The sequence below is a fragment of the Lepus europaeus genome, chromosome 14 (assembly GCF_033115175.1).
Source record: "Lepus europaeus isolate LE1 chromosome 14, mLepTim1.pri, whole genome shotgun sequence".
Lineage (NCBI taxonomy): Eukaryota > Metazoa > Chordata > Mammalia > Lagomorpha > Leporidae > Lepus > Lepus europaeus.
Genome location: NC_084840.1, coordinates 59391984 through 59413922, shown reverse-complemented (window position 1 = coordinate 59413922; position 21939 = coordinate 59391984). Strand labels below are relative to the sequence as shown.

Below are 21939 nucleotides of genomic sequence, written 5' to 3'. Positions count from 1 at the left end.
TCTGAAATGTGATGAGAAGAAATGCATAAAACATTTACTCGATAGTAAAAAAAAAAACCTATTATTTTGAAAGGTGGCTGGGGGGAGAGTGAGAGAGAAGGGGAAAGGAGGGGAGAGAAAGAGAGGGAGAGAAATCACTTCCCCTCCCACTGGTTCATTTCCCAAGGTGGGTGGGGGGTGAAGCCAGAAGCTGAGACTTAATCCAGATCCTCCACAAGGGTGGCAGGAGCCCAATTACTTGAGCCATCACCCGTGCCTCCCAGGGTCTGTATTAGCAGGAAGCTGAAGTCAGGAGCTGCAGCCATGTATCAAACCCAGGCACCCTTCTGTGAGATGCAGACATCTTAAACAGCATCCTAACTGCTGGGCTACCTTGGAATTTTAAAACTGGAACTTTGAGTTGACAAGCAATGGGCTTAATCTCAGATCTACCATCTGCTGGTTCATTCCCCAAATACCTTCCACGGTTGGGGCTAGGCCAGACTGAAGCTGGAAGCCAGGAACTTCATCTGGGACTCCATTTAGCTGGCAAAGACTCTAGAGCTTGAACTACTGCCTCCAAGAGTGCACATTAGCAGGAAGCTAGATGGGAAGAAGAGCCAGGACTGGAACCTAGGCACTCAGGGGATGCAGGCACCAGCCCTCCTCATTCCCCTTGCATCTTTGTAGGATTGACATTTTGAACCTTTACTTTGCACAGTTTATTTTTAAATATCACAAACGAAAGTGCTGTGGTGTAGGAACAAAAGATAAATGCTTTCTTGTCCAACTTATCTCATACCTCACACTTCCTTAGTGATGGTCCTTTGCTAAATGGATATTTGATGGGTTATTGCCTGAAGAATTGAGAGAGAATTGATATCCCTGCTGGAATGCTTGAATTTGTTCTCTCAGCAAGGATAATGGAAGCCTTGTTTGAGTTTAGAGCCGTCCAGTGATCCAAACTTCTGTACTTGTATACTTTATTCTAATTCCTTGTTGAAGTAAGGCTTGGATTTCTTTTTTTAAAAAAGGATTTATTTATTTATTTGAAAGGCAGAATTACAAAGAGGCAAAGGCAGAGAGAGATATATCTCCCATCTGCTGATTTCACTCCTCAAATGGCCGCAACCTCCTGAGCTGGGCCGATCTGAAGCCAGGAGCCAGGAGCTTCCTCTGGGTCTCCCACGCAGGTGCAGAGGCCCAAGGACTCGGGCCATCTTCTACTGGTTTCCCAGGCCATAGCAGAGAGCTGGATCCGAAGTGGAGCAGGGGGGACTCGAGTTGGTGCCCACATGGGATGCCAGTGCTGCACAAGGCGGTTTTACCTGCTATGCCACAGCGCCAGCCCCAGCTTAGATTTCTTTTTAAAAAATATTTATTTACTTGAGTTGGGGGGAGAAGAGAGAGAGAGGGGGGGGAGAGAGAGAGAGAGAGAGAGAGAGAGAGAGAGAGCGCTTCCATCTATGGTTCACTCAAGTGGCCACAACTGCCAGGGATGGGCCAGACCTAAGCCAGGAGCCAGGAGCTTCATCCAGGTGTCCCACGTGGGTGCAGGGCCCCTAACACTTGAGCCATCTTCTGCTGCTTTCCCAGGCTCATTAGTACGGAGCTGGATCGGAAGTGGAGCAGCCGGACACGGAACCACAGCGCAGGCAGTGGCTTAACCCATTGCTCCAGAATGCCCACCCCAAGTATTTGCATTTCTAATCTAGACTAAAAGCTCTTGTATCTGTCTTGTACCACACTATCTGACATAGACGCCCACTACGCATGTATTTGTTAAATCGTTGTGCAAACCATGCAGTTTTTACACATTATCTGTGGAAAGCATGTTAAAGAATCCCCAAGTTGGCGGTGAATTGAGGGAATCCAAGTTCAAAAGAGCATGTACTGGGTAGCGTTTACTTGGAAATGACGCACCCCGTGCGCCCCAATGATTCTGCTTGCCATCCGAAGAGCCGTGGAAGTTAGCGCCCTAGCCCGGGCCGCGAGGAAGGAGCGCGGTGCTTAAGGGGTGAGGTCAATCGCAGCAGGTGAAGCTGCTGAGGGGCCCCGGCAGGGCGCAGGTGGAAGGCTGCGCGCGCGCGGGCCCTGATACCCAGCTCAGCCAGTAAGCGGCGCTGGACCTCGGGTTTGGCAGCCCCGAGGAGCGGGCTGCGGATTACCTGCAGCACTGGGGAGCCGGCGAGCTCCTCCCCGCCCGCCCGCCCGCCCCCACTTCCCACCCCCTCCGCGGCACTCACCCGGCTCCGCGGGCTCCGCGCACTCGCTCGGAGGAGCTGGGGCCGAGCGGACAGCCGGCTGCAGGCAGCGAGCGCGGCGGGGCTGCGCGGCCGCCTCCCCGCGTCCTCCGGGCCGGGCCGCCCTCCTCCCGCACAGTGCGGCGCAGGGAGGCCCCGCGCCTCAGCCGTCCGCGCGCGCCCGCGCCGCCTCCTCAGTTCTGCAGGCGGGGACCGCCCGGCGCTCGGCACCCAGCAGCGCAGCCCCCTCCCGCCCCCGGCTCGCGGCCGCAGCAGGCAGTGCGAGGGGCGCCGCCGCCGCCACCGCCGCGGGGCTCCTCAGGGTTCCGGAGTCAGCCCCGGCGAGGAGGCGCGGAGCCATGGCTGATGGGGGCGAAGGCGAGGATGAGATCCAGTTCCTGCGAACTGTAAGCGCCGCGCGTCGCGTGTTCTCCCAGGGGAAGGGGGCGCCGGGGCAGCCACTAGCAGGGTCCGGGCAGAGTGGCAGCGGGACGCGCGGCGGGGCAGGGGTGCCCGCTGGGGATTCGGGAGGAGTCGGCGTCTCCAAGTATGTGCAGGTGTGCGTGGTGGGCCAGGGGAGGGAAAGGGCGCGTGTCTGTGCGCGCGTAGGTAAAGCCAGGGATCCGAGCGGGCGAGGGGCACCCAGGCTCGGTGCTGGGGCACAGCGTGCACCTCCCGGGGGAAGGGTGCAGAGCAGGGTGGCTCGCGGGGGTGCAGGGGCTGTCGCCGGCAGTTAGCACCGCCGCGCCGATTCTCGGGCTTTCGGGCCGGACCCGCGCGCTGTCACAGAACGAAGACATAGATTCGTGTACTTGGCAGAGCGTGCGCGGCTGCCGGCCCAGAGCGGGGGTGGTGGCGGTGGTGGGGGTGGCCGTGGTGCAGGAGGCTGAGATTTCCTCCAAGTCCAGGTGCTGCGAGCGGGTCGGGGGACCTCCGCGGCCACCACAGGGCTCTGGGGGTGCTGTGTGTGACCGCTCGCAGAGCGTGGAAGGCATGAGGAGCGAGTGTGTGAGTGAGTGTGCGTGCGCGGGTGGGGAGACAGCGCGAACGTGTCGTTCTCTAAATGCTGGGCTATTGAATGCCGAGCGCAGCAAAGTGCCTGCCTGTGTGTAAGGGCAGGGTGGCTGCTGGCGTTCCCACCCCGGGTAGCCGGCAAGGAAGGCTTGGCTTTCCACTAGGACAATTCTTTTAAGTACCTCTTGGCTCCGCTCCTTCCACCCTCTGATGTGTTCAAACACTGCAGATACTTCCCTGGCGGAGGCATTGCTCACCTCCGAGCTGGGGCTGGAGGGTCTCTGGACACAAGCAAATAGCCCCAACTTCGTGTTAGGAATAACCCAGCTAGTCTCCTTAGCATCCTTCTAGCCGTCCCTTCTCCACGGCTGCCCGCCTTCCGGAAGGATATTCCCGTGTAGGATTTCCCTGACCCCCAGGCTCAGGACTGCGGCTCTTCCTGCTACTTCTTTCCTGGGCAGAAATAAAGATGCCACTTGCAGTTACAACTGCTTCCACACAAATTGTAGAGACGCCTGGATTTTGAACTGTGAACCAGATGGTAACTTTTAAGTGCGAAAATAGCCTTGACGATGTATTTGGGTATCGACTAAATGAAAACAGTACATTTGTATGGGAACATGGTAAAGGACCACTTTCCCCTTTTGCTCGTTGGCGTCTTTTTTTTGGGGTGGTGGTGGTGGCTGACAGTAATTTGTGCACAAACAGGAAGGAATGGAAGAAAGCTTTGCAAAAGATAAAATCCAGGGTGCGCATCAGTGGGGAATGCTCAGAGCTGCAGGTTATGCACCATTGCTGATGCTGTTGGAGGGAATACTGGTCCCAAGATCCAGCTCTGAAGAGCCTGTTCACGAATACCTTGCTCATGGGGAATATTTGAAGTCTGCTAGTAATAGTTGATTTTTTTTTTTTTGTGGAAAATTCTCTGTACTTTTTTTTTTTAAAGGAATTAAAGCCACAGGATTTTTTTTCCCCTCAAAATTAAAGAACGTTTAGTTAGTTGACGAATAATTTCTAAATTGAATTTTTATTAACCTTCATGGGGTTAAAATTAGCTAGGAAATTTGGAAGGCTTGTGCACTCAAAGGCTTCCTGCAGGCTTAAATGTTAAGCTGGGCTCATGGAGGTGGTGTTATCAGAATGCTTAATGGGGACCGAGGTGATGGGCTAGCTGATGGGGTTTTGCACATATAAAGTAATGTTAACTCTGTGCCACTTGACAGCTGCCTGTCAGCTGGTGCAACACCTTTGATAAGTGGGTCCTGGGTAGAGATCTGGCAGTCCCAGGCTGGGATTTTTCTTTTAATAAAACATCCGTAGGTTGTTGCCCTGATGATAAATGACCTTGAAGGAGGTAGCACAGTGAAGCAGAGGATTTTATTTTTTTTAGTGTAACATTAGTGTCTGAAAGGAAAACATGCCTTTTTCTAACATGTTATAATTTTAATATAGAATTGCTTAAATCCTTTCCCAGCTCCTCTGGCTACTGCCCTCTACCCTTTCCACTTTATTCTCGTAACCTGAGAATGTTGGTGGTTCAAGAATGTTAATGGGGGTGACAGAGAATGCTGTTCCTACATCAAATTCATCTCTTTTTATCTGATGCTTTTATTTCTTCATTGCAGCAATGAGTTATTGCTTCTTAAGTATTAAGAATTTGTTACATGTTGATAAAAATAATCATAAATTGAAGACTTACTGATGGTAATGGGTGAAACTGTTGTGTAAGAAAAGAGAATCAGAGAGGCATTAAGACATAGTGATTGTGAAGTTGACCGCACATTTCATATGTTCTAATTAGGGCATCCTAATGATTATCTTCAGCAGATCATTGTCTATTGGATTTGCATTCAGCACTCCAGCCTACTGAGGCATCTTTCTGTCCACTGTGCTCAGCTTTTTTTTTTTTTTTCCTTTTTCCATCATGGCTCTGAAAACACTGGCAAGAAAAGTCGAGAAGAAATCTTTAATGGATTGTACCCATGAGTTATATCTGCTGCTAAAAATTAGTTCTTCATTTAAGAAGCAGTTTTTTTTTTTTTTCACTGTTTGGTTGTAGCAGTCCCTCTTCCACTTCTGTTCCGTTATGCAGTGGCTTTCAAGTCTGCTAACTTTCCTTGCAAGTGCTCATGCAATGAATGATACTCTTTGGCTCAGTGGCTGCCCCAGCAGCTGGAAACATGCCTGCTCTGAGCTGTTGTCTTTTTAGAGACACTGAGGCTATGTTTGTTTGAATGCTGTATGTGCTGGGTGTTTGCTTTTTGCATCCTCAGCCTATAATGGATTAGTTCACAGTCATATCCAAACATATCCATGATTTGGAGTGTGTGGTTTATTTTACTTTAAAATTAACTTGCTAATTTGTAACGAATTATAATTGGATCTTTTTAGTTATAGTCCTTCTTATTTCCAAGCAACCTTACAGAACTTTATAGAAGGTGTTCCCTGACCTTAAAGCCATGGTATGAAATGACCTTGGTCAAGGATTCTTTCTTCTGAGTACCTGGCCTTTCTTATATTTGTGCCAGTATAGTTGAGTTACTCTTGGGGAGTATCTTGCTATGTAGTACCTTAGGCCTGGCTACAGAAAGGATTGTGATATGAGTATTCATAGCTATCCTCGTATTTCCTTTGCAGAACAAGCTACTTACATTGTAGATTTCTTCCTAATGCTTATACATCTTTCTCCACTGCAGAGGAAGTAGTCATCAATTAGTAGTAATTATAATGAACTATTGATGCCACTGCACAACACTGTGAAATAGTTGGGGGAAAATGTTTGACCCTCATTTGCAGAGGTACCAGAAGGTTAATGGTATGAAATCAGCAGCTCAGCTGTGCAGAATTAGGACTAAATTCAAATCTTCTACGAAAAATATCTTCTCCAGGAGAGAAAGCTGCTTTGTCCATATCTCAAGTATGTTTTAGGTTTACAGAAAACAGGATACTCAATTTTCTCAGCTGTAGGAATGTCAGAGTACAAAGGAGAAGACAGCAGTGCAAACTTTTGCCTTTTGCTTCCTTGGTAATGAAGCCATGAGGAGCTTTAGACAGATATGAGGTGTTTTCTCAAGAAACTGATGGAAAGCCCACCCAGACTTACATCACTAGACTTTCTTCTTACTTAGAAATTGTTGTGTACACCTTGGCAAGAAGGGCAAGATGTAAAACACATAGGACACTAATTTATTTGACATTCATCCTTACTTGTATTTTTTGCTTTAGACAAGTGTTTCTATGGAGGCTGAATTACTCATGAAAGGATTCCAGTGTGATGGAGGCTGTGTTAATAGCTTTTGGGGGAGAAGGAGAGATGCTGAAGCATAGGTTTGTCTCCTGAAACTCTGACGTTATGAGAAGTTTGTTAATTCAGCAAAATGTTTGTTGAGCACCTTCTGAATACATGGTGTGATATTCAGTGTTAAGGAAGCATTTAAAATAAGTGCAGAACTATTTTGCAATTATAATTGCGAAAAAAGACTTAGAGACGGGCATGGAACAACTAGAGAGAAAATGCATATATGTATGTATCATATCATATTTATACTTTATGAATGTCAACCCCCAACTCTCTAATTGTGTGGGTAAGGAAACCAAACCTCAGTTTTTGGTGCAATGTCACATTCCAAGTTATGGCATAGAGCAATGTAAAACATATGAAAAAACATTTTTTCTGGCAATTTTTAGGAGATTATCAGCACATCATTTTTTATAGAGTGGATTTAACCTCCATGTCCTATCTTATCCTTAATTTGGACATCACAGGGTACCCTTTCCACTCCTTCTGATCACCAAAAAATTGTTTATCTTCTTTCTGAAGTTAGGGTTTCCCACATGCCCTAGGTCCTGGTTCGGGATGAAAATCCTTCTTTTTTGTTGTTGTTTTTTCTTCTTCTGTACTTAATCCTTTGGTTTGTCTTGAGGCATTCTAATTTTTCCCACCCTCAAATTTCTTTATTTGACCCTGATGCTGTTCAACTCCTCCAACATGGTCTACACTCCCTGCCAGTCTCCATCTTGCCTTGTAATTAGCTAGCTTCTCTCTCTTGTTAACATCATTTTCCCAGCTGTTGCCAATGACCTCTTTTGTGCCAAAAGTAAGTATTCTCTCTCTGATCGTATAGATCCATTCGCAAACTCTGTTAACCCAACTCTGTTTTTGAAGCTACTCTCTTTGGCTTTGGAAACATCATTTCATACCTTTTCGGGGTTCTTTTTTTCTTTGTTCTCCAAGTCTGTGACTATCCCACAAGTTTCCATCTGCTTCCTTTTCTGACTCTTCTACCTTCACGAGCTCATCCATGTCGCAAAATCTGAGATGTTTTGAATAATAGAGTTGAAAATGACTTCCAGCTCTGAGAGCCAGAAAGATGATTGGAACTTTCTGTTTTTTTTTTTTTTTAAGATTTATTAATTTATTTGAAAGGCAAAATTACAGAGAGATAAACGAGGAGATAGAAAGAGATCTAACCACTGGTTTATCCCCCAAATTGCTGCAAAGGTTGGGCAGTGAAGGCAGGAGACTGGAACTCCACCATGGTCTCTCGAATGGGTGTAGGGAGTGGTGCAGGTGTAGGCCATCTTTTGCTGCTTTCCTGGGCACATTAGCAGGGAGCTGGATCAGAAGCAGAGCAGCCAGGGCTTTAACTGGTGCCTGTAAGGAATGCCAGCATTGCAGATTGTAGCTATACCCAGTGTGCTACAATGCCAGCCTCATGAGTGGGACTTTGCCAAAGCTACTTGTTTCTGTAGAAAGACTCACCGCAGACCTGACATCCCTGAGCCATCAATTCCAGCCTCCCTTTAGACTTCTCTCCTGCCTAGCAGACTCTGGACTCATGTTCTGAGCTCATTGTGTATTGGGTTTCCTAAGTGGCTCTTTTTCCTGCTGGCTGTCAGTTAGTTAGTGAGATTGCCAGTTAAGGCTCTGGCTTAGAAACACTAACATGACCCTCACTTTTGGACGACCTGGGTCTGAGGCCTGAATCCACCTAACTTTATGGACTTAATCTCCATTGTAACAGGAAAATGCTGTTACACATATCAGAGGGATTACTGAAGGTCACGTGATAGAATTTAAGTGAAACACCTGTTAAAATGCCTGTCTCATGGTAGGTGCTAAATTTGATTATTTATTTTGTTATTTTCCCACTATATCTTTTTGTCATCATTTCCTTTCATAGTTTCCCTTTCAACCTAGCTTGGATTTAGATTTCTTTTATACCCCATTTCCTTCTTATTCATATCCCTTGTCTCTTCAGGCTGCTATAACAGCCTAAATAACGTGTGTATAGGCTGGGTGCCTTATACATGATAGAGATTTATTTCTCAGTGTTCTGGGGCTCGGAAGATCCAGGCAGCAGCAGCTTTAGGTTCTGGTGAGGGCCTTCTTGCTGCATCTTCACATGATGAGAGCACGGGCGAGCGAGTTCTCTGGGATCCCTTATATAAAGACACAGGCAACATCATGAAGGCCCCACCATCATGACCTCATATCCTCCTGAAGCCCACCTGCTAACACCTGCCCCTGGTGTGGGGGTAGGGTTTCAACATCTGAATTTTGAGAAGATGTTAACATTTATACCACGGCACCTCAGTGTTTGTTTCAACTTTCCCCAGCATATCAGCAAAATGCCTTGGCTCCCTCTGCCATCTTAATCCTTCTGAAATCCCGATGTTCATCCTTACTCCTATCACAGCCAATCTGCCTTCTCTCCTTGGCTCATGACCTTTTATTACCTGCCCTTTGATAACTTGGGTAAGCTCTCCATCAGCTTTCAAGCCAATCAATTCCAATTTTTCTTCCTCTGACCCCTTCTGAGCTACCCAAGTTTTTCCACATATTTTATCACTGATTTGTGGTTAATTCCCTAATGATCCACTAGTAGGTTAGGACCAGGTTTGAGGTATGTATTTATCATGATGCTTAGCACAGTGTTAGCTACAAGAATCCATTTGAGAGAAGTCTTATGGAAAGTAGAAGCTTGGGGTGAGAGAAAGGACTGACTTCGCTCCCTATATTTAATGTGAAGACCTCTTGATTGTGTTCAGATACAGAGAGAAGGAATCTGTTATGAGGGAGGTAGACAGAGAATGTGGGTGAGAGAGTGGGAGGAAAATCCTTCCTGAGGCAGAAGACTAGAAAGGCTGGTGGGTGAAATTCTGAGATGAGAACACAGGAGGTTTGTTGGCTCACAGGGTGGAAGTGTTGGTTGCTGCTATGGAAGGCAGCAGTGGCTCCTGGGCCAGCCGGAGAGGACATCTGGTCTCTGGCTTGTGAGGGAGACTGGGGAGAGAGAAGTTGGAGTCACTGAGGTGAGTGAGCTTAGCAGACAAAGAGACAGTTAAGGACTCTGAGTCTGAGTAGTGGCTGCTGCCTTAGAGAGAACTGGGTTCTGGGCAGAATGTGATGTTCATGGAGCAGCTCCTCACTGTCAGGGCCATGAGGTGACTTCAGAGCATTGGTAGGGCATCCCATAGGGCATTTTATCCACTTGATTTCATCTGTATTGATCATGAGATGATCACTAGTCTGGGGACCCTGCCGATGGGTGGTTGTATGATCTTGGGACTGGTAGGGTCATATCAGAATTGTTTTGGGAAAGGTAAAATGACAAGAAGCTAGTTGCCTCTAAGGGATTCTGAGGTGTTCCCCATTGTTGTATTAATAATCCTGGGGCCACTCAAGCTCAAAACTGTTTTTAGAATAATGAGCAAATACTTTGATTCCGGGATCCTTGGAAAGTTTCATCCTGGTGGGTCACAGGTCAGTCTGCAAACCCCTAGTGATCTTGTTTGCCCATCCTCTTTACTGGCTTCACTGTGAAGTGCATCTCTGGCTTCCTGTTAACTACCTCTCAGCTTGTGAAGAAGCGACCTGTATTTCCTGAAACGTTGGCCTCAAAGCCCCGATGGAATGTGTGTTTCATGTTTCCCAGCTTCTATGGCCCAATAAAGTTTTATGATGTTCTTGTTGCAATGAAATGAAAATCTGATGCTTTCCCTGTTAGAAACTGAGAGTTCAGAAACCGTACCCATCATGATCTCCATGCTCATCACCCAAGCAGAGCTCTCCCTCCAGAGGAAGACCAGACAGCTGGAGCCACCTGCATGCATGCCAAAGCAAGACCTCCCCTGGGTGCCTGGGCCAAGGGACCTACTTACTGCCTACTTGTTGATGAGTAAGACTTACCAGTTTACCAGAATGAAATCTTAAATCTAGTTAGGGAGCCAAAGCATGTAGGTCAGAGTAAGTAGAACAGTAGCAAGTATTATAGGAGCTCAAAGGCTGGCTGGGCCATGGTACTTCTTGCTAGGTTGAGATAGGATTGAACACATACTTGCTCACTGGGACACAATGGTCTTAGCATACAGAGGAGATCCACGTGTGATTGGTGAGTGAGGGACACAGGCTCATTCATCCCATCACTGAGGCAGAAAGAACAGCTGCCTGTGGTCAATGGACTTTTTTTTATGATGGTAACCACTCTTAGCTTTAAAATTTTGAGGATTTAAAAATGATGATGCACATTTGTTCCACTTTTTTTGGAAGGTCTATTTATTTATTTGAAAGGCAGAGATACAGAGAGGCAGAGGCAGAGGCGAGAGAGAGAAAGAGAGAGAGGTCTGTCTTCCACTGGTTCACCCCCCAAATGGCCGCAATGGCCAGAGCTGGGCTGATCTGAAGCCAGGAGCCAGGAGTTTCTTCCAGGTCTCCCACATGGGTGCAGAGGCCCAAGGACTTGGGCCATCTTCCACTGCTTTCCCAGGCCATAAGCAGAGAGCTGGATCAGAAGTGGAGCAGCCAGGACACTAACTGGTACCCATATGGGGGTGCCAGCAGTGCAGGCAGTGGTGTTACCCGCTATGCCACAGTTCTGGCCCCCATCTATTTCACTTCTAGTGAAATTTTTCATTGTTTTATTTTCCCCTGAATTTAGAATCTGATTCATAATGTTTATGTGAACTCATGAATTCCATTCATTACTTATGCCATAACCAACACAAATAAAATATATTTTGAGGGGACCAAAAATTACAGGGAGAACAACTCTTGCATCTTGAGTAAATTGGGGTATTTTAGAAATAGTTACTAGGGGCTGGCGCCGTGGCTCACTAGGTTGGTCCTCCGCCTACAGTGCCGGCATCTCATATGGGCGCTGCATTCTAGTCCCGGTTGCTCCTCTTCGGGTCCAGCTCTCTGCTGTGGAGGATGGCCCGGGTGCTTGGGCCCTGCACCTGCGTGGCAGACCAGGAGGAAGTGCCTGGTTCCTGGCTTCAGATTGGCACAGTGTTGGCCATAGCAGCCATTTGGAGAGTGAACCAACAGAGGGAAGACCTTTCTCTCTCTCTCTCTTTCTCTCTCTCTCTCTCTCACTGTCTATAATTCTACCTGTCAAATAAAAAAATAATAATAATTACTAAAAATCACATGGGGTTTATAGCCATTAGTAGTTCTATTTTCCACAACATATTTCTGGCTATTGCAACACAAGGAATTTTGGCTTAAATTCTTTTAGATGTCACTGGAATTTGTGTTTATTTCAGATTCAAAGAAACTTTTCACGGAGGATGTTTAGAAACACACACATACACACAAACACACAAATGAGTAAATGACAATATCTTTTATAGGTTTTACAAAATCTTGACTCTGAAGTGAAATACAGCCCAGTTAGCTGGTGTGAATTGTTGGCCTCTGTCACCACTTCCAGTACTTCGGGAGTCTTTTGTTGAGGTCAAGGCTTTTTTGAAAGGCGTAAGCTCCAGGCTCATGAATTGGCTGTGAGAAATGCTGTTTTGATAGTGGAGAGCCAGAGATAAACCAGTAGCATCTGTGTAGGGAAAATAGCATCAACATGTCTATTTCGAGGTCATCTGAGGCATTGTGAGGGCACAGTTGAATAATTGCGGAGGCTGACAGAAATTCCTCTGATCTCAGATACCTGTCAGCCCTGAGAGGTGATACTGCTGTGGTATGAAGCCTGGTCAGGAGACCAGCACTGTTTATCATTTGCTAGCTGCTGCTGTTGGTGAATTGGTTTTTTCTGGGTTCACTTACATTTTTGGTCTAGAATGTCTTCTCTAAGTACTTTACATGTATATTTTTGTGTACTTCTTACCAAATCCCTCAGAGCTAAGTACCAAGAAATCATGTCACCAGACAGATACAAGAAGCTAGCTCTATAACCCTGACTCAACCTTAAAGACTATCTAGAGTTCCTTTCTGCCAGAGATGGACATACTTAAAACAGGAAGGAAACTTGAGGCCCTACTTCCTTTCTTCTGGAAATGTCTTTTGTACTAACAAGTATGATTTTCCTGTAGCACCAGTGCCCCGTGGGTTAGCCACCACATAACAGATCCTCTGTTTGATGTTTGTGGAATTGAACTGATCCTGTGAGAAGGTAGTTTACATGATAAGTACAGAACAGTGCACCCATATCCCAGGTGTACTAGGCTACCTTAATTCAGGGTGCATGAACTGGGTAGGCACAGCTCCTGGAGTGTTGAGATGTTAGGACAAAACGTGTATTAATATGGCAATGGGAGGTTCATGGTCCTATGAAGACTGTCCCATGTAAATTCAGAGAGAACAAAGGTGAAGAGGTGATGAATCTGTCCACAAGAAGGCATCCAAGATCCTACCTGTACAAGGTGGAGTCAATGCTGGGAGACCCAAATTCTACTTAATACACTTTGTGAAGACTGTCAACATGAAAGACTTCATCTGGAATGTGCAACAGCTTGGACAGTGCAGGATGAAGGCTTCCATAAAATGCCACGTTGATCTCTCAAGTACTCCAGAAGTCATTTTGTTGAGTTTATAGAAATTTTGATCCATTTTATTTTTTAGAACAATTGAAATTTGAGGGAATGGGCTAAGGGATAATAACATACTTCAAAGTGCCTTTAAAATTTTTTAAAAATACAATATTTTAAAGAACTGTAAAAATTATGAGCCTAAAGTTAGTAACAAAATTTTATGTCTTTTTAGAGAGCAACAACTTATTGAAGGATGCTTGAGGCACTTGTAAAAAGTAGTAGAAACACACACACACACACACAATTTCATCCTATGCTCTTTACTTCTCTCATTATTCTTTGCACTCTCAGTCCCCTTTGATCTTAGACACATTTGACAATGATGTGTTGCCAAGGACAGTGCCCATGATTGGAAGTTATGATCAGCTTATAAGTCCGGTCTTGTAGGTTCAGCTAAACAATTGGAGAACATTTCTTCTTGAGTTAGAGACAGATGAAAAGCTGAGATGAAATATTTCTGACTGAGCCTGTCAGAGAAGCGTTAAGGATGCATTTCCAGTGCTGTCCTCTTTGTGACAGTAAAGGGGCCATCATTTCAGCAAGATGGGGTATCATTAAGTGTAAATGTTCTGCCCTTGGTACAAAGAACTACTTTGCACAGGAAAATCTGCAAAATCTGCCCAACTTGAGTCCTGCCGTGCAAAAGAGGGTATGCCACCTGGTGAAGCAGAAGAGAGAATTGTGTCTTCACCTGTTCCTACGCCAATGTCTTGCTTCTTGTTCAGTTCATTCTGCAATATTTGCAGATTGCCTACTGTGTGCTCTGCATCATGCTGAGTTCTGGGACTGAAATACATTTGAGTTTGTTCCTGCCTTCCAAGAGTTCATTCTATCTCTGGTGGTGGGATGAAGAAGGGGAAAAATCAAATGTTTAACTACAGAGTGGACCCAAGAAGCTGATAACTGAGACAGTGTTGAGGAGTGAATCCACATCTGACAGGTATGATCATCCAGGGCTTCCTGGATGAGGCAGCATTTATAGTCATGGAATTTTCAGACTAAGAAGGTCTAACTATGATTTTGTTGTGAAGGAAAACGAAAGGACAAGTATCTTGGCTACGATTTGTTAAGCTCAGACAGTATAGCCAAAATTCATTTGATTTCCAGAATAATTAATTAGGTCTAAACAAGTAAATTGCATTTTACGGATCAGGAAAGAGGTGAAGTGGATTGTTCAAGGGCAATTTATGAGTAAGTGATCCTGCTGGCAAGCCGTCACCTGGGTCTTAGAGATACCAAACCTTTTTCCTCCCCTCTTCCCTCCCTTCTGTCATAGAAAAAAAAAAAAAACTGTGAAAGACTCAACTGGACAATAAAACAAAAATAATTTTGGTTGTCCTGTCTGCCTCCCTCATCTATTTGGTTATCTGTGGCTTTCATTTGGCTTTGAGCTATTTTGCAACTCTGTTAAGTTGCAGAAAACTAATAAAGGGGCTGTTAGAGCATCTTCCTGCCGGGCCAGCATCCTATATGAGCACTGGTTCAAGTCCAGGCACCACTTCTGATCCAGCTCCCTGCTAATGTACCTGGGAAATCAGTGGAAGATGCCCCAAGTGCTTGGGTCCCTGCTACCCACATGGAAGACCTGGATGAAGTTCTTGGCTTCTGACTTTTGCCTGGCCCAGCCCTGGCTATTGTGGCCCTTTGAGAGAGTGAACCAGCTGATGGAAGTTTGTTTCTCTCTCTCTCTCTCTCTGTAACTCTGGCTTTAAAATCAATCAATCTTCAAAAGAAGAAAACTGATGGTAATGATTCCCGAACCTTTCATTTATGATTGGAGAGAGGGCAAATTGTGTCTGGTGGAATGCACTTGTGGATAGTGAATGGTTTTGCACTCATCAAGCATGTTCATCTCAGTGTTCCTGATGACCTTTCATATTTGGGTTACCCTTTGGAGCTGCTGTGACGTTATACCGGTTTTTCATGAATGAATGAACTAAAATCCTGTATTTATTTTGTGTTTGTTTAAGAGTTCATATTTACATCTTTTTTAAAATAAGCTTTCTCATCACTCATGTGCCTTGGAAAGTAAAGATGGGTGGGGTTTAGGTGAATTGTATGAAGACGGTAGGGACAGGACAGATGGAAGAGGAATGTTAACAAACATGGGATATTATGTCATCTCTGTCTCCCCCTCCCAGGTGCATTTTCCACTGTTTTCTGCCTCATCTATGGCCAGGATTCTTGTCCTCTCAATGGGTGCTGGAACACTATGTCCTCCCTTTGTACTTCAGATTGAGAATTGGGAGTAGCTCCCCACTGTAGCTGTTGGCTAGTGTTCCACCTTCTCTGTTGGATCCCATCCTAATTCTAGCCTGCTCCTTGGTAAATGAACTTTCCATGAGACTCTTTCCAGTTAAACCCTTGAGAGAGCTGCCTTTTTCCTTGGCAGCACCTGATGGAAAGGAGCAAGAAACATGAAAATGTTTGTGAAACAGAAAACCCTGGAAAGGTTAGGAGCTTTGACCAGGGTCAGGGATTTGTACTTAATTTGTAAGGCAAGAGGGGCCTGTGGACTTTTTTTTCTTGTTCTTCCTCTCAAGGGAGGGAAATAGGTCAGAGCTGTCCATTAGGAAGATTAATGTGGCAGCAATTTATAAGATAAATTGGGATATGGAGCGATCAGAGAGAGACTGGAGCTAGGAAGCCTATTAGGAGACAGTCGCCATGGAGTTAGTGCAAGATAATTGAAACCTCAATTTGGGTGGTATTTGTGGGAATGAAAAGGAGGTAGGGAGGTTTAAGGGATACCGTAGAGGAAGTGTTTATGAGATTGGTAACTGGTTAATTATAAGGAGAGGAGAAAGAAAAGAAGAGCTTAGGAAATTCAGAGAAAGGTGGTGTCATCAACTGGGGAATTGGAAAGTGAAAGTTTGAGCAGAGACTTCCTCTTGGATATAATGGTTTGGAGGGGTGTTATGGACAGAATTGGGTCCCCCTGAGAAGCTATGCTGACATTTCAACCCCTGTCCCTCAGAATGTGACCGTATTTGGAAATAAGGTCCTTCCAGAGGTTATCAAGTTAAAGTGAGGTCATGAAGATGGGTCCGGGTGCCCTTCTACCAGGAGGATGGAGACAGACACAAAGGGAAGATGTGCGGACACAGGGAGATTGGAGCCATGCAGTGACAAATCCAGGAACACCCCGGGAAGCTAGGAGAGGGCATTTGGAGTGGATTCTCACACCCTCAGAAGGAGCCATCGGGCTGACACCTTGTCCTGGACTTCCAGCCTCCAGGACTGAGCCACTTAGTTTCTATTGTTGGAGCCACGCTGTCTGTGAGACTTCGCTATAGAAGCCTAGGACACTAACACCGGGAATGTGGACTGAGTGTTCTGGAGAGAGGATGGGCTTATTAGCTCAATTAGATGACATTGATATGATAGCAAAACCATGAAATTGGATGGAAGGAGCTCTCAGAAGCAAAGGCTGAGGAGAAGGTGACCGACAAGGCCTTTGATGTGACTGGCAGCAATGTCATTGTCTAGGAGAGAGGTGAATGTGGATGCCAGACTGCAGGAGACAGAGGACAGAGGCCAGCAGTAAATGGAGGTAGAGGACATCATCTTGTGTGGTGATGAAGAGAAAGAAGAGGACGAAGCAAAGGGGAGAGAAAGTTATCAGTGCTTTTCCTTTTGCTCAAGGGAAAGCCCACAATCTAGGGTTGCAGGTGATGAGAGAAGATTGGAGAAGCAAGTCCTGGGAACAAGACAAGGTAGATACCCTTGTGTGCCCCTCATCACCTTTGGCAGGCACACCTGTGAGCTGATGCGTTCCTCTTTTCACAGATACCTAATTACTTCCTGCTTCACCTGACTTGAGAGCTCACACTATTTTTATTTGACTTCAGCTGAGCTCTGCATAATTTTGTTTTCTACTGGGGAACTTTTGGTAAGTAATTAAAATTGAAGCTCTATAAAGCTTCATTGCTTAGGCTGGGCATGTTTTGGATGTTGCAGTATTGGTGATTAATCCAGCTAGTCTTAAAGCAAGCATATTTCATTAGGAGAAGTTCATATTGCTAGTAGTTTTTTTTTCTTTCTATAACTACTGGCTAAAAAAAAAATTATAGGACCTAAATAGGTAACTACAAATAAATTTAAGCCAATGGTCAGTCTAGGGATATATTGGAGTGATTTTCTGACAGTTCAGATCAGGGAAAATACAAAAAGAATCTGCTGATAACAACTGCCCTTGAGTCTTCTGTGAAACAGCCCAGTGGGCCAAATTTCAGTAATATTTTCTGAGATATTTTCCCCACATTTTTGCATAACTGACACTTATTAAAATGCAACTTATAGGTTACAAAAGTGTATGTGCGTAGAGGGGAAAGGTTTTGGGAAATGTGGAATTAAAAGATAAGTTTATTTTGATGCAAAAATATTGAAGTCTGTGCATACAAGAGATTTTCAAAAAGTTCAAGGAAAATGCATATTATGAAAACTGTATGGATTTCAGTTCTTTTGCAACAGAATACACTTATCTTTTAGTTCCATTTCTATGAACTTTTGAAATGCCCTCATGCAAATGTATGCCAAATGTCAAAGTTAAGTAGTTTGCAACTTTTTAATAACTTTCTTCAAACAGTCATGTGGAAGGTGAAGTGTTTCTCCATCCCTCTCCTGAGTTTGCCCAGCATGCCCAAGGCTGCCAGCACTTTGCTGGGAACTCAGACTCTTGTAGTATGAAGGTCAGAGGTTCATGTGGGACCAGTATTTGATGCAGCAATTAAGATGCTGTTTGGGACACCCACATCCCATATTGGTGTGCCTGTTTTGAGGCCTGACTCCTTCCCTTTACTTTTTTTTTTTTTTTTTTGACAGGCAGAGTGGACAGTGAGAGAGACAGAGAGAAAGGTCTTCCTTTTGCCGTTGGTTCACCCTCCAATGGCCGCCGCGGTAGCGCGCTGCGGCCGGCGTACCGCGCTGTTCCGATGGCAGGAGCCAGGTGCTTCTCTTGGTCTCCCAGAGAGCTGGCCTGGAAGAGGGGCAACCGGGACAGGATCGGTGCCCCGACCGGGACTAGAACCCGGTGTGCCGGCGCCGCAAGGCGGAGGATTAACCTGTTGAGCCACGGCGCCGGCTTGACTCCTTCCCTTTAGATCCAGCTTCCTGCTGTGCATCCTGGGAGGCAGCAGGTAATGGTTCCGGTGCTTTGGTCTCTGCCATCTAGGTGGAAGACCAGGTTGAGTTCTCAGCTTCTGCATTGATTGGCCCAGCTCTGGCTGTTGTGGGCATTTGGATAGTGGACCAGTGGGTAGAAGATCTCTCTCTTTCTGCCTTGCAAATTAAAAATGAAAATAAGTGAAAAATAAAAGAAAGATTTTACCTTTCCAGATGCAGAATAAATTTAAGAAGAGACCTGGGCTCAAAACTGCCTAAATCACTTATGTCTAATTCTCATTCTTTTTTTTTTTTTTTTTGAATGAAGTTAGTGTTAAACATGGTAAGATTTGAGAAATCAGAGGGAACAAAAAGGAGTCAGTACAAATAATCTGGAGCCTTCTCCCTGTCCACCCTTGACTTTACCATTTGACCCTGGGTGTGGAAGCTTCCCTGGAGAAGGGGGCGGTGGTGGATGTGGACACTTAGGCAGGAATCGAGACTTTTTATTATGGAGTCATGAGCTATGTATCTACAGATGGTAGAACATTTTCTGGTTTTGATCCTAGAGAACAAAATTTCAGATGTTTGGCAGAGTAAGAAACATGGCATAGTTTATAACAAACAAGAATATTGCTCTGGAAAGACTTAACACAAGGACTTGGATGTCAGCAGAGAGTGGCACCAATATTCCCCCAAATGACACCTGATTAATGCTGTCACACATGAGGGATGGCGTAAATAGTTTCTCTGTTTCTCTCTGTAGATGGGCAGCTTGAAACTCAGAGATTTTAGGAGAGGGGCTGTGTGTGTAGACAACTTGGATGACTTACTAAGATACATAAATGGGCTTTGTGAAGTCAGTATCAGTGATGATGCTGTTGTCTTTTTTTTTTTTTAAGATTTATTTATTTGAAAGGCAGGGTTACACACACACACACACACACAGAGAGAGAGAGAGAGAGAGAGAGAGAGAGAGAGAGAGAGAGATTTTCCATCTGCTGGTTCACTCCCCAAATGGCCACAATGGCTGGCTGGCTGGGAGCCATTGCCTTCTACCATAAATAATGGAGCAAACGAAAATCTGACCAGAACTAAATCTGGTAAATAAATCAAGGAGGAGGACCTGCAGGTCTTTGCCTAAGAGAAAAAGTGAATAATGCACCCTCTTTGGCTTGTTGTTTATGCCATCAGGAGTCAAGAACTCTGCATAATTCAGCAGTACAGCTTCCAAGTAGGGCTCAGATATTGTGGATAAATGGAGTCTATTTTTAAGATTAGATAAATTCAGTCTATTTTTATAGGCAGAGAAAAGTTATTGCTGAAGTGGTTTTGATAAGGTTCTTCTATGCTGTAAACTGAAATGCAGACAGCAGGGCAGTTTTTCATATGAATGAGTTGGAAAGATGAAAAAACTGCTAGAGATCATAAGAAGCTCAGACTATATAATTTTATACAGTTGTTAATTAGCAGGTTCTCAGATAGTTATTTTTACTTAACCACAAGTTACGGATAAGACTCCTAAACAGGAAGAGGCTGATGTTAGAACTCAATGGGCACTCGGTAAGATTTCCTTCCAATTCTGTGTTTAATCCATTTTGCATTTCCTACAATCATTCAATCCATATTTTTCCCATTTTATCCAAGAAGGGATTAATGAAGACAGTCAAATACTGGCTGAAAGCTGTCATCTCTATAGAAATATAAATTATATGAATATTTTAATATTACTACCATGATTGTTACTGTGTTACTGGCCTTTCTCAGTACCTGTTACAGGCAAGACATTCTGGAAGACTCCATGGACAGACTGAAATGTATAAGATATAGTTCTTGTCCACAAGATTATAGACAAGGGTTATAAACAACAATCAAATTTCAAAATGTGCACAAGGAGATTTTACTGTTAGCCATTTGTAGTCTTGTTTGCTCTTAAATATTTTTAGAGCTTCAAACAAGCTTTGAAAAATTGGAGCTAGTGCCGGAGCACAGCAGTGCTGTGGGTTAAGCTGCTGCCTGCAGTGTTGGCATCCTATATGGGCACCAGTTCGAGTCCTGGCTGTTCTGCTTCAAATCCAGCTTCTTGCTAATGTGCCCAGGAAAGCAGAAGAAGACAACCCAAGTCCTTGGGCCCCTGCAACCACATGGGAGACCCAGAAGAAGCTACTGGATCCTGGCTTTGGCCTGGCCCAACCCTGGCTGTTGTGGCCATTTGTGGAGGGAACCAGTGGATGAAAGATTCTCTCTCTCCCAACTCTGCCTTTCAAATAAATGACTAAATCTTTAAAAACAAAGCTTTAAAATTGAGACTTACATATAACATACACAAAGGACATATATCTCAAGTATACTGCTTGATGAATTTTTGTGGTGTGTGTGCACCTGTGTAACTGTCACATCTTGGTAACCACCAAATCCTAGAAGCCTCCTTTGGACTTCTTCCCAATAGTAACCCATCTTTCCAAAGGTAATCCTGTTGAATTAGAGAAAATAGATTAGTTCTGCCTGTTTTTGTATTTTATGTAAACGAAATCATACATTATATGTTCTTTTGAGTCTGGTTTATTTCACTTAGTGTTATGTCTGAGATGTCTGTTATTTCTGATGGAGACTCATTATTTGTTAGTGCTCTGTGTCACAATTTATCCATTCTGTTCAGTATTAGATTGTTTCTAGTTTTTACTGGTAGGAATAAAGCTGGTATGAAGGGCTCACCTATTACAGGTTTAAATATTTAAATGAACACCTGGAATATAAGAATGTGTAATTGCTGTTAGGTATTCACCTATTAGAATTGCTGATAGAGTATGAATACAGTCAGCTCTTTCAACAGTTTTCCAAAGTGGTTGGGCCATTTGGCACTTCTGTAAGCAATAGCTAGTAAATGTTGGTTTCAAGAAACATTGATCATTATGGTGGATGTGTAAAGATACTTCATTGTGATTTTGATTGTATTTCATGGATGATGCATGATTTCGAACACCTTCTGTATCTGTAATGTCTGTTTGGATTTACTCCTTTGTGAAGTACCAATCAAGGTTTGGCCTGTTTTTAGAATAAGGCAGTCTTTTTAGAGATTAATTTATTATGAATTTTATATGTTCTGTTCATGAGTCTTTTTTTCAGATTTATCCATTACAAATGTCTTCTCCATCATGGTTGCTTTTTTCATTCTTGGTGGTGTTACGTTGTTGTTAAATGCCAGTTTTCCATTTAATGAAGTTGTTTATCAATTTTTTTCATCTATAGCCTGTAGTTTTCATATCTGCTTTATCTTGTTATGTTTCAAAGCCTTTATGATTTTATCATTGATATTTAGGCCTGTGATCCATCTAGGATTGATTTTTTTTTTTGTTGTTCATAGTTTCAGGTAGAACTCAGCACACACACACACACCCAACACACATACTCCATATGAGTAGCTAATTGATCCAGCACAGTTATTAAGACTACTTTTGCGATTGCATTGAAATAAGACATTTACAGTAAATCAGCTGTCTTAATTGTGGGTGTCTGTTTATGAACTATGCTGTTTCACTGGTCTATTCCAATGCAGTAACCTTTAAATTGTTCTGGTTTTATATCGTCTTGCTATGTATTGGTGTTCTTCCTCTGACTTTGTTCTAATTCCTCAAAATTGTCTTTGCTATTCTTGGCTCCTTTCATCTCATTTAAAAAAAAAATTTTTTTTTTTTTTTTGACGAAGTGAGACAGTGAGAAAGAGAGAGAGAAAGGTCTTCCTTCCGTTGGTTCACCCCCCAAATGGCTGCCATGG

General features: G+C 44.3%; 1 protein-coding gene across 1 annotated transcript in view; it reads left to right on the top strand.

Moving 5' to 3' along the window:
• Nucleotides 1-2499: 2499 nt before the first annotated feature.
• The window catches only part of RYR2 (ryanodine receptor 2), a 776922-nt gene continuing 757482 nt past the window's right edge, over nt 2500-21939 (top strand). Inside the window, exon 1 of the mRNA XM_062210679.1 lies at nt 2500-2629. Within this exon, the coding sequence (XP_062066663.1) occupies nt 2582-2629 (48 nt within the window). The 5' untranslated portion in view covers nt 2500-2581. The remainder of the gene's footprint in view (nt 2630-21939) is intronic.